At 52.3% G+C, this 9,760-nt stretch overlaps 6 protein-coding genes across 6 annotated transcripts; all 6 read left to right on the top strand.

Moving 5' to 3' along the window:
* Window positions 1-404: 404 nt before the first annotated feature.
* On the top strand, window positions 405-2,302 carry Pmar_PMAR006479 (Chromo domain protein cec-1, putative; the record flags this gene model as incomplete). The annotated part of the gene is made up of 11 exons (XM_002787013.1): window positions 405-569; window positions 620-721; window positions 766-821; window positions 867-957; window positions 1,200-1,312; window positions 1,361-1,504; window positions 1,551-1,705; window positions 1,751-1,807; window positions 1,911-1,965; window positions 2,022-2,154; window positions 2,198-2,302. The coding sequence occupies 11 exons, from the start codon at window positions 405-407 to the stop codon at window positions 2,300-2,302; spliced, it is 1,176 nt and encodes a 391-aa protein (XP_002787059.1).
* Window positions 2,303-3,001: 699 nt separating this feature from the next.
* On the top strand, window positions 3,002-3,416 carry Pmar_PMAR006480 (hypothetical protein). Its single transcript, XM_002787014.1, has 3 exons — window positions 3,002-3,083; window positions 3,133-3,226; window positions 3,274-3,416. Exons 1-3 carry the CDS (start codon window positions 3,021-3,023, stop codon window positions 3,363-3,365), a joined length of 249 nt encoding a protein of 82 aa, XP_002787060.1. The 5' UTR covers window positions 3,002-3,020; the 3' UTR covers window positions 3,366-3,416.
* A 62-nt stretch (window positions 3,417-3,478) lies between these two features.
* Window positions 3,479-4,633, top strand: Pmar_PMAR006481 (orotidine 5'-phosphate decarboxylase, putative; the record flags this gene model as incomplete). Its single annotated transcript, XM_002787015.1, has 5 exons — window positions 3,479-3,647; window positions 3,717-3,969; window positions 4,013-4,128; window positions 4,247-4,419; window positions 4,469-4,633. The coding sequence occupies 5 exons, from the start codon at window positions 3,479-3,481 to the stop codon at window positions 4,631-4,633; spliced, it is 876 nt and encodes a 291-aa protein (XP_002787061.1).
* A 99-nt stretch (window positions 4,634-4,732) lies between these two features.
* Pmar_PMAR006482 (restnoblastoma-binding protein, putative) lies at window positions 4,733-5,417 on the top strand (the record flags this gene model as incomplete). The annotated part of the gene is made up of 5 exons (XM_002787016.1): window positions 4,733-4,851; window positions 4,903-4,971; window positions 5,015-5,117; window positions 5,163-5,279; window positions 5,331-5,417. The coding sequence occupies 5 exons, from the start codon at window positions 4,733-4,735 to the stop codon at window positions 5,415-5,417; spliced, it is 495 nt and encodes a 164-aa protein (XP_002787062.1).
* Window positions 5,418-5,811: 394 nt separating this feature from the next.
* On the top strand, window positions 5,812-7,731 carry Pmar_PMAR006483 (cyclin-dependent kinase 3, putative; the record flags this gene model as incomplete). Its single annotated transcript, XM_002787017.1, has 12 exons — window positions 5,812-5,854; window positions 5,902-6,061; window positions 6,103-6,201; window positions 6,243-6,484; window positions 6,534-6,662; window positions 6,736-6,845; window positions 6,900-6,972; window positions 7,015-7,109; window positions 7,154-7,240; window positions 7,280-7,366; window positions 7,406-7,443; window positions 7,484-7,731. The coding sequence occupies 12 exons, from the start codon at window positions 5,812-5,814 to the stop codon at window positions 7,551-7,553; spliced, it is 1,233 nt and encodes a 410-aa protein (XP_002787063.1). The 3' UTR covers window positions 7,554-7,731.
* Window positions 7,732-7,807: 76 nt separating this feature from the next.
* Window positions 7,808-9,699, top strand: Pmar_PMAR006484 (serine/threonine protein phosphatase, putative; the record flags this gene model as incomplete). The annotated part of the gene is made up of 10 exons (XM_002787018.1): window positions 7,808-7,941; window positions 7,987-8,077; window positions 8,109-8,232; window positions 8,648-8,812; window positions 8,857-8,926; window positions 8,976-9,114; window positions 9,207-9,360; window positions 9,407-9,502; window positions 9,547-9,632; window positions 9,673-9,699. 10 exons carry the CDS (start codon window positions 7,808-7,810, stop codon window positions 9,697-9,699), a joined length of 1,086 nt encoding a protein of 361 aa, XP_002787064.1.
* Between the last annotated feature and the right edge of the window lie 61 nt (window positions 9,700-9,760).

Raw genomic sequence — 9,760 nt, forward strand, 5'->3', positions numbered from 1 at the left:
GGGAGTGAGGGGCGCTATGGGGGCTCCTAGGTTGCTACCGATCGACGACCACGTGTTTTCTGGCTTCGTGGGTGAAGTTTGTCGGGGGGTACGTTAGGTCTGTGCCGTGGAAGCCAGTGGAGGTCTGGCAGGACTCTTATGTACGCTACAATGCATTGAGGCGTTCGTGTCTGCGTTCGCAATATCGCATGTGCCGCGGAATCCGCTAGCAATTTGCACTTGGGTATTAACAACTTAGGGCTAGAACCTAGCTGGCTCGAATATGGAAGTACATGCAGGGACCTTTGTGATGGGCCGTAGTGGATTTACATGAGTACACTCCGTCACGGTATTCGCAACAGTATGTGTTGTGTGATGATGAACTCGAGGAGTGGTAAGGAAAATGCCCCGCGTAGTTTATTGAGATGTCTACTGCCCTGAAGGACACCTTCACAGTGATATCATCCGCCCTCCAAGATGGGTACTCAGTGCAGGTTGGTGACATCACCACTGAGTTGCCAGGCATGAGCTTGGACACTGCCCGGAAGTGCCTCTTTGCCTATGCTAACAAGCATAGCCGTGATGTTGAGGTGAGCCGCTCAGGTTCGATTCCTGGGGCGGGTATTTTTCCCCACCGTAGGTGGACTTTTGTATTCTGGGCACCATCGGGATGGGTAACACTGACATGGTCATCGTAACTGGGAAGGAAGGACTGGACCAGGCCTCGTTGAAGTTCGACCGAGTGAGCTGATCTCGAATTCCCTAGAGTACCTTCTACCTCTGTAGATTTTGACGCGGTACGTGTATAGGCTCCGAGCAGTGGGAAAGGAGTCGCATTACAGGTAAGGAAGGAGGCTAACAGTTGGTCGGCTCAGGCGTGCCCTCAGCCCCCACGCGTTGGCACCAACAGTGTTGCATGCTACGACCAGCGATAAGTGCAGGGAGATAGTCACGGATGTGAAACAGATAGCGCCGAAAGTACACGGCGTGCTGAAGTTCCTCCCTTTTCCTACGTGGAGGTCGATAGCAGTGTGGAAATATATGTTTGGTTCATTATGAAAATTCGCACACGATTTTTGGTAGAAATATACGAAAACGATAATTTCCTGAAATTTCATCAGAATTCCCGTGTTGTTACCCCCACATGCAGTTGACTATGTGCGTATATTCCCGCACCGGCTCCTTAACGGGAGTTGATATGTATGGTGACACGATGGTAGGTACATGAGGTCCCGCTTAGTGCGACCCAGATAGAGATCACTAAGGCTCAGGAGAAGGCCAATCCTTTAGCGGCTATGTTTGCTAAGGCTGCTCAGAAAAAGGCGGCGAAGGAGTACCACTCCAATGGTAACTCCTTAGTGATTTGGTGTATGTGGTTCAGGAAAGACGCCCGAGACGAGAAGTTGGTCTCGAAAGAGAAACCCAAGAGTCCTGCTAGGGCAAAGGCCTCTAAGACGGCTCGGGGGAAAGCGAATCCGAAGACTAAGTTGACGGCGACGACACCAAAGAAAGTGTCACCGTCGAGGTTGGTCAGTGTGTGTCTTGCTCGTTGGTGATTCGGTACCTGTCAGGTCGCCGATGGAGACAGATGAGGAGGAGGAGGATGAGGATGACATTATGGTGATGCCCAAGAGGAAACGTAGGGGTGATACTATGGCGAAGCGACAGCGAGAGGCGACCCCTGAGAAGAAAAAGGAGGAGCCCAAGGCCCCCTCGGTCTCAGCTGGTAGGTGGCGGTTGGAGAGTAAGCCTGTTGGTACGGCCGTATCAGGTCTCTTCGGGGGAGATGACGATGAGGAGAAGGAGACAGGGGAGCGACCTGGTGATGGTAAGCTGGGACTTGTCACTATATTCGGTGTAATTACTGTTGGACTGTCTACGTCAATACGGATTGGGCAGCTGAGACTGTCATGGAGCTGTTCCTGTTTCAGAAAATTCCAGTCTTGAGCATAACGGTGGTGATACTATCGAAGTGAAACGACGCAAGTGAGGATTACTTTTTTTCCGAATGGAACTTGGAGGGCTGTTCTCTTTGTCCCTAGGAAGACCACCGAGACGAATTTCTCACTGGGAGAAGGGGGGTATATGGAGGTTCAGGACGTGGTGGGTTTCAAGGAGATCACAGAAACTGTGAAGAGGGCAGCGCCAGTAGCTGCCAAACCCAAGGCCAAATCTGTGAGTTTATCATTGAGCTCTGCTGGGGTCTACTTCTTTTCAGGGAGCGTCGGGACTGTCCCGTGGCACTAAGCGTGGCGGCGGTGGTAATGCGGCGTCTCACAGCCACCAAACGAAGCTGACTAGTTTCTTTACGAAGAAAAACTAGATAGAAATCATTAATCACATTGCAAGCGTCTATTATACTATGGTCTTGTGTTGAGCATATTGCAGTGTAAAGCGTACTGGGACGGCTATGTGTCGAGTCCCATGTCGAGGGACTCCCTGAGGGTATTGTGTTCTCCACGAGTGTAACGTCGTGCTGCTGGGAGTTACACGTGCATGATTGTTCGTCAAGTCTCCTCGGCACCGTTACGGGTCATGACCCTACATTATCATGTGTGGGCTCTCATTTCCCACGCCCTTCGAATGCCCAACTCGTACAACCTGTTTGAGAGTCGACCTTCAAAGAGGCGGAGAGGAAGGGAGTTCCTTGAAGGGACTTGTCTTGACGAGAGCATCCCCGTGTGTCACCGACCACAGTTGAGCCCTGAGGGGAAACGCTGCCTCTTGAGGCGCTCTCTGTGTGAGCCATTGAGGTTATCAGTATAGGAAGTGCGTGACGTCCTCGTCCTTCCCTGTTTCACATAACGGACAGACGGCGGACCCCTATCAACCCGGCAATGTGAGTATCATCGAATGGTTGAGGGCGCGCGCTTTTTACATTGAGGTCATGGGCCACTACAAATCATCACAATTTGGAGGGTGAGGGAATTCCTCATAGTAGCCTATCACGGCTCACCTCGTAACGATAGTGAAGATATGCTATTCGATGGCAGCATCCGGTCAGTTTTTGTTGTTGTAATTGCGGCTTCAATAGTAGCGCTATGTCCGCCCTCCCCGTCCGTGTTGCTCATGCCTGGGCCATAGTTTGGCTGGACTTGTATCAGGTGACACTGACATCTGGGAGTGTCTCGTCACATTGCTTTACCCTTTCAGACGCCTTGTCTCATCACAGAGGGGTTCACTGATGGTATCAAGGGCATGTTCAGGGAGATAGGCAGGGGCAAGCAGGAGTATCCCTTCAACCCATGTAGGATTCCAATGCCCTTCCTGCGAGGCGAATTTGGTGTTGCTCAGTGAACCCCGCGACTGCCACAACGAACCGCTTGGGTCGGAAAAAGAAGTACTGCAACGACAAGAATTCTTTCCGTTTTGGAGTGACCTATTAGGAGGAGTGCTCGGCGTTGGACAGTTTCGCGATCATCGAGTAGGTTAACCGCTGAGTCTGTTGTTGTGTTATTATTGAGCCTGAAGGGGCCTCTCGTAAAACAGTTTTTTTCGAATGGAAATGACTTCGTCGTTTTTTGAACGGCTCGCTGAAAGATGCAAAGCTAAGAATTCTCTGCTGTGCGTGGGTTTGGACCCGCACATTTCGGAGTTGCCCGAGCCCACTGCAGAGGCGGCTTATAAGTTTTGTGAAAATCTGGTGGAGCTCACGAAGGATGTTGCGGGTAGGCAGAGGTGTGATGTGGGCCTGTTTTGAATCTTCTTCTAAAGGAACCTAGGATATCTTTTTTCAGTGGCCTACAAGCCCAATGCTGCTTTCTTTGAGCAGTTTGGCGCCGCTGGGTGGCAACAGTTAGAGCGCCTCATAGCCCACATTAAGACCAGTACTAAGAAGACAGCGTTAGTGGTAGGGCAGTGTCCACGATTTGGCCGTGATGCGGTATGGCAGATCCTTGATGCCAAACGTGGCGACATTGGGAGTACAGCTGAGGCCTATGCTAAGAGCGCCTATGAAGTGTTGGGCGCTGACAGTATCACAGTGAATCCGTAGGGACAGAGGTGGTTGTTACTTGTTAGAGTTGGATGTGAGGTACATGGGGAAGGACAGCATGCAACCCTTCCTGGCTGCTGACCAGACTAAGGGTGTATGGGCTCTCTGCAAGACTAGCAATAAGGGGAGTGATGATATACAGACATGCACTCTAGGTGAGCTGGGTTGGGCTTGGACAAGCCGCAGTGGAGATATGAGTGTCGAACTAATCTTTATAGTGATTGATTGTTCATGAGGGAATATTCAGCGAGGATTAGAAGGTGCAGTTGGTAGGTGACGGTCGTCCTGTGTACCTCCACGTGGCCCAGGTAGCCCTGGAGGCAACGGAACGTGGTCCGGATAGTGTTGGTCTGGTCGTTGGGGCCACTGATATCGATGCTATGAGGAGGCTCAGGCAGGCTCTGCCCTCTGGGGTTTGGATTCTGGCTCCTGGAATCGGGGCGCAGGTAAGGAGGCAATCCCACTTCATTTTATGAGGGGTTTCGTCGGTTTTAGGGCGGCGACTTGGAAGCAGCAGTAGAGGCTGGTCTGGACCTACGCACGGGGATGGGCATCCTCTTCCCTGTTAGTCGGGGTATCTCTAGGGCTGCGGATCCGAGGGCAGCGGCGACGGAACTAAATCGCCTTATCAACGAGGCTAGGGCTAGGGTGATGCCATGATGTTAGTTGTTAGTTCATAGAGATGGTTTCAACAAGTCCAGCGGTTGTTTGGTGCGAATTCACTGGTTGGACTTGTTTTCTTGGAGTAGGATTTTTATCATGTCGCCAGCTTGCGCGAACCGGCCTAGAATAGTATTGGTCCCGGGGAACGGTGGGGGTGGAGACATTCGGCCGGCCAACTTTTATGGATGGTTCGAGAGGCAAATGCTGGACAAGGGGTAGGTGGGGTCGTCGATGGTCCACCTGTATGGGTGTAGTGGCGGCCTAAGGTACGAGGTGCGGCTTCCGGAGGGAGGCATGCCCGATCCTGTGAGGGCCCGGAGGTCCATTTGGCTACCGTATGAGACTGTCTTGATATGTTTTGAGGAGAGAGGATGGTAGGTATATACGAGACACGTTGAAATGTGACGAGGGTGTGGTATTGGTTGGGCATTCTTCGGGAGCAGTTGCGGCATTGCGTATAGCAGAGGAGCAGAAGCTGCGAGTAGGGGGCCTCTTTTTTGAGCGGAGCGAAGCACGATGTTAGCAGGGTGTGGTATTGATTGCTGTCTACGATGACCCTTTGGGAGATGACATGGAGGCGGCTAGTGGGTACTTTGATGGTCCTTTCGATTGGTCGGCGATACAGCATAACTGTGGCTTCATTGTGAGCTCCTTGAGATGTGGTATTTGGCGATGGAGTGGTATGTAATTCGAGGTCCAAATTGGTGGTACTGAGGATACGCTTGTCCCCATAGACGTACAGAGGCGTGTAGCTGGCAAGCTGCGGCCTAAAGTGGAGTAGGAGTGGTCTTTGTTAATGGTTATGAGCAGTGTTGGAATATATACGCTTCCCTCAGCTGAGCTCAGCAGTTTCCTCGCTAATTATAGGAGTCTATGTACGAATTCGAAACCGAAATCAATAGAAACCAATGAGAATTTTCCTAAATTTCCTCGAAATTTCCATATTATCACCGGTACATATAGTTGGGCATGTGCATATTTGTTCACACTGGGTCTAGGGGGCGTTCGTAGATATGTAGAGATACCAGGCGAGGACCATTTTTTCACACCGCCGTTTCCAGCCCTGGTCGATGCTATCACGAGGCACTGTTGAAATTGAGTTTCCTTTATGCAAGACCTTGCGCTAGGGCGCCGGTTTGGGAGCAGAGTTCTGAGCAGCACGACGTTGTCCTCGGATGCCCTTGCCTCCTCCTGTGGCCGCTCTCTCTTCTGACAACGGTATGGCATGGGGTGTACCATCGGGTTGTTGGTCACCTTCTCGTTAGGATGCCTGATACCTCCAGCACCCGAGGAGGCTCCAGCGAGGGTGAGTCGAGTGCCGACTCCGATGCAGCCCCCGCCCCCGCCGCCCTCGCGGTCATTGAAGAGGCCCCGACCAGATGGGCAGGAGCAGGGCAGGCAGGCCCGGGATGAGCTGGAGAATAGGTAGGGTGGGGTGGGGCCTGGAGGGGAGGGCCGTTGGGCAGGTACGAGCTGTGTGAGAAGCTTGGGGAGGGGACGTATGGGAAAGTGTACAGAGGGATGGACAAGGTCACGAGGGAACCGGTGGCCATCAAACGCATGAAGTGAGGCCACCGTCACTGCGCCACGAAATTATCATGGCTAGGATCAATCTGGAAGATGAAGGTTGCCCTTCTTTGGCCATCCGAGAGATCGCACTATTGCGAAAAATAAAGTCGGCTAACGTAGTCTCCCTACTACATGTGGGTCGCCTGGGGTTGCCCGGTGGTGTGGTTCGAAGCCCTGGCCAGATTCATGTTGACCGGTGCAGTAGCTCCCCATGGGACTCCTTGACGTTGGTCTTCGAACTCCTCACTTATGACCTACGGCAGTTTATAAAGAGGAATTGTGAGTTGCCCTTGGGGGGAGGCTTTGGCAGGAATGCTGGGATGCTCAGCTATCCCATCGGCACCATGCTTGAAGTACTTCATATACCAAATCTTGCGAGGAGTGAAGGCCTGTCATGACCTGCGCATAATGCATAGGGATATAAAACCGCAGAATCTACTCATATCTCAGACAACAGGTGATACGGAAGAGGGTGGAGTGTATTCAGGTTGGAGTGGTATCAGTAGCAGTGATGGGCTCGCATTGTGTAGGACGGATCAAGCTGGCCGACTTCGGTTTAGCGAGGAGTTACATGCATCCGACGCATAGATGTACTCACGAGATCGTCACGTTGTGGTATCGGGCCCCAGAGGTCATCATGGTAAGCTACTGGGCTCGGACCGCGATGGAGCCATAGTGAGCGCTGTGCCCCTAGGGGTCGTTGGAGTACACCTACAGCATTGATGTATGGTCCATTGGATGTGTCATGGCTGAGCTCTTCACGGGAGGTTGGTCCTCTGCGGTAGAATGGTGTACACGATGGTCACTAGGGAGTCCGCTCTTTCCGACGGATTCGGAGGTTGAGACGTTGTTCCGGATCTTCCGTATGTTGGGCACTCCCACACCCGAGACGTGGCCTGGCATTGTGAGTAACTTTCCTACTACGACTACTTTACATAGAGGTGGTAGGTCGAGACATGTCCAGACTATTGCGAGTTGTGGCCTAAGTGGAAAGAGGACCGCGGGCTTCAGACCATGCAACAGCGGAACTCAGAGGTAATCGACTACTCTAGAGAGGCGTTGAATCGGCCATAGATACCGGACTGGTTGAACGAGCTGGCGTTGTCTTGTCTGAGGGTGACCCCAACGGCTAGGGCCAGTGTGGGTGGTCTCATGGCACATGTAAGCTGCTCATGCCTCCCGACCGCACTCCCTTGTCAGCCTTGGTTCAAGGATGTTGACGATGCATGGGTTGCAGGGTAGGCTCTGTTGTTTATGTGCCCCCACTGTCCGTGTTAGGGAATTCTTCGTTTGCCCCGGACTGCATTCGGACTCGCAGCCCATCAAGGACGAGGCCGAGCCGTTGTAGTGGATGCCCTGAATGCTCGCCCTATTGGGTCCTCTGTTTACTGTTGCCCGTCGACTAGGTTACTGAATCTCTGTTGTTGACTAAGTTACTACTACTACTTCCCCTACATCGGTTCCTATTGGAGCCAGTGTGGCCATGCATATCATCTCACTGAGTGACCTACTCGGTTTCACACTTGCCAGCGTCTCGTTGTGTTATTCCTAGTGGTGGTGGTATCAGCGGCAGTAGTTGTGTTTTACTGTCCTGCTCTCTATATGACATTCTATCGCATCGCCGTAGTGGCCTTGTTGGTCGTTTCCGTTGCTACGTCGTCATCGCGACCGTTGAAGCGCATAGTGGCCGTAGCAGACGTTCATGGCGATCGACGTAACTTGATGCAGGCCCTTGAGTAGGCCCAATGGGGATCACTGGAAGTCGACTATGTGTCCCTCAGGAATGGCCGGGTACTGGTGCACAAGCATGGTCCCGAGCAGGAGGGAGTTGAATGGCATCCAGAAGCCTCAGACCCTGCAGAGCCTGTTATGGTAGGGGGTCCTTGGTAATGGTATGCTGTAGGAAGGCACTCAGGTGGTCCAACTAGGGGACTTGGTCGATCGAGGGCCGCTTGGTCTGCAGTGCTATCGTCTCATGCAGGACTTATACGTGGCCGAGGGGGCCAATGAGGTGGTCCGAGTGCTGGGTAGTAGTAGTAGTAGTAGTAGTAGTAGTAGTAGTAGTAGTAGTAGTAGTAGTAGGTGGGCTTATCTTCATGAGGTGGACGCTACTGTTGCGGTGTAGGAGAATATGCACATGGGCAACTACATGTGTTGATGACAACATGAAAATTCTGAGGAAATTTCGGGATACTGTTGGTTTCTATACAATTCTATTCGAATTCGTGTGTAAACTTGTATAGTTAGTAAGGAAACTCCCGAGCTTAGCTGAGGAAAGTGGACATATATTCCAGTACTGGAGTTTCACTCGTTTTACACGAAATGGCGTGATACTCGGGGAAAAACGCGATATTCGCGGTGATATGCAGTAGTCGTGAAATAAACTTTCCACTAGGGTTTTTCATATCACTAGGGTGAAACTCGACTACACTGTTCGCCCAGGCAATCACGAAGTCCTCAATTTGCTGGGCATGGCCGGCCGGTATGTGACTGATGAGGATGTCGCCGAATTCGGCGGGGAGGAGGCCAGGAGGGAGAGTTGGTCCCCTGGTGGTGAGATCTGGACCATCCTCAAAGACCACTACGAGTTGGTTCACGTTTATGGAGGTCATAGGTCTGGTCCGGGGTGTGGGACTGTAATCTATGGGCAGGCTCGTTCACGTCCAAGTACAGTAGTGGTAAACTCCCTGAGCTCCTACCCCTGGACAGAGCTGACACCCTGTACGGTTGTTGTTGGTTTCTCAAGGGGAGGGGTTTGATACGTGGTCAGGTTCGTCCACGGCGGTGTGATGCCGGCCTTGACCGACCGCTCGATCGACGAGTTGAATGAGCAGGCTACTAGGATGATCAGAGATGGGGCTCTCAAGAACCCTCTGCTACTGTCGGAGTCCAGCCCTTTGTGGTCCCGAGTAAGTATGTGCTAGTCACGCAATGCTGCAAGTTTGGAGTATTGCAGTCAACTCACTCACTTTATGGATTGCATGCAACGCTCCGCTCACAGGTATACGCCTTGGGTAGGGACGAAGAGGCGTGCCCACCGTTACTGAATGTCCTGCGGCATTACGGTGTGGCCCGGATGGTCGTAGGTCACACCCCTAGTGAGGATGGTCGGATGAAGGTACGCTGTGGAGGAAGGGCCATCCTCGCTGATGTCGGTAGGCCCCCTAGGCCATGTAAAAGTTATTACTGTTTGCTCCTTAGCCCTGTCACGGTGGATGGGTCGGTACCCTCATCATGGTCACCCTGCGGCCCTGGAGATGACTCTGGTCAACACGACACACTTGGAGAAGATAGAAGGTACCCACACGTCCTTTTGCAGTGGAAACAGTACGGGTTCTCAGCTCATTATGGTCCAGAGAACGACACTGGTGCAGGCCAGCACCAGCTACTGTGGACCAACACGGACGGCCTCATTGAAGTGGGCAAGGTACCGTCCTGTACGGCTGAGTGGAGGTGTGCGCTTTCAGATGAGTTTGCTGATTCGGACGAGATGAGCTGTGATGATATAAACATTTACTGCAATTCGCATCCTTTATCGCGTTTCGTGCTGTACTC

The sequence above is a fragment of the Perkinsus marinus genome, assembly GCF_000006405.1.
Source record: "Perkinsus marinus ATCC 50983 genomic scaffold scf_1104296930488, whole genome shotgun sequence".
NCBI classification, from domain to species: Eukaryota; Perkinsozoa; order Perkinsida; family Perkinsidae; genus Perkinsus; species Perkinsus marinus.

What these genes read in the sequence shown, in the direction of transcription:
- Pmar_PMAR006480 (XM_002787014.1), top strand. Translation starts at nt 3,021, where the DNA reads ATGTCCGCCCTCCCCGTCCGTGTTGCTCATGCCTGGGCCATAGTTTGG. An exon ending in TTTGGCTGGACTTGTATCAG is followed by an intron (nt 3,084 to 3,132) that starts GTGACACTGACA and finishes TTACCCTTTCAG; the next exon opens with ACGCCTTGTCTCATCACAGA. An exon ending in GGAGTATCCCTTCAACCCAT is followed by an intron (nt 3,227 to 3,273) that starts GTAGGATTCCAA and finishes GGTGTTGCTCAG; the next exon opens with TGAACCCCGCGACTGCCACA.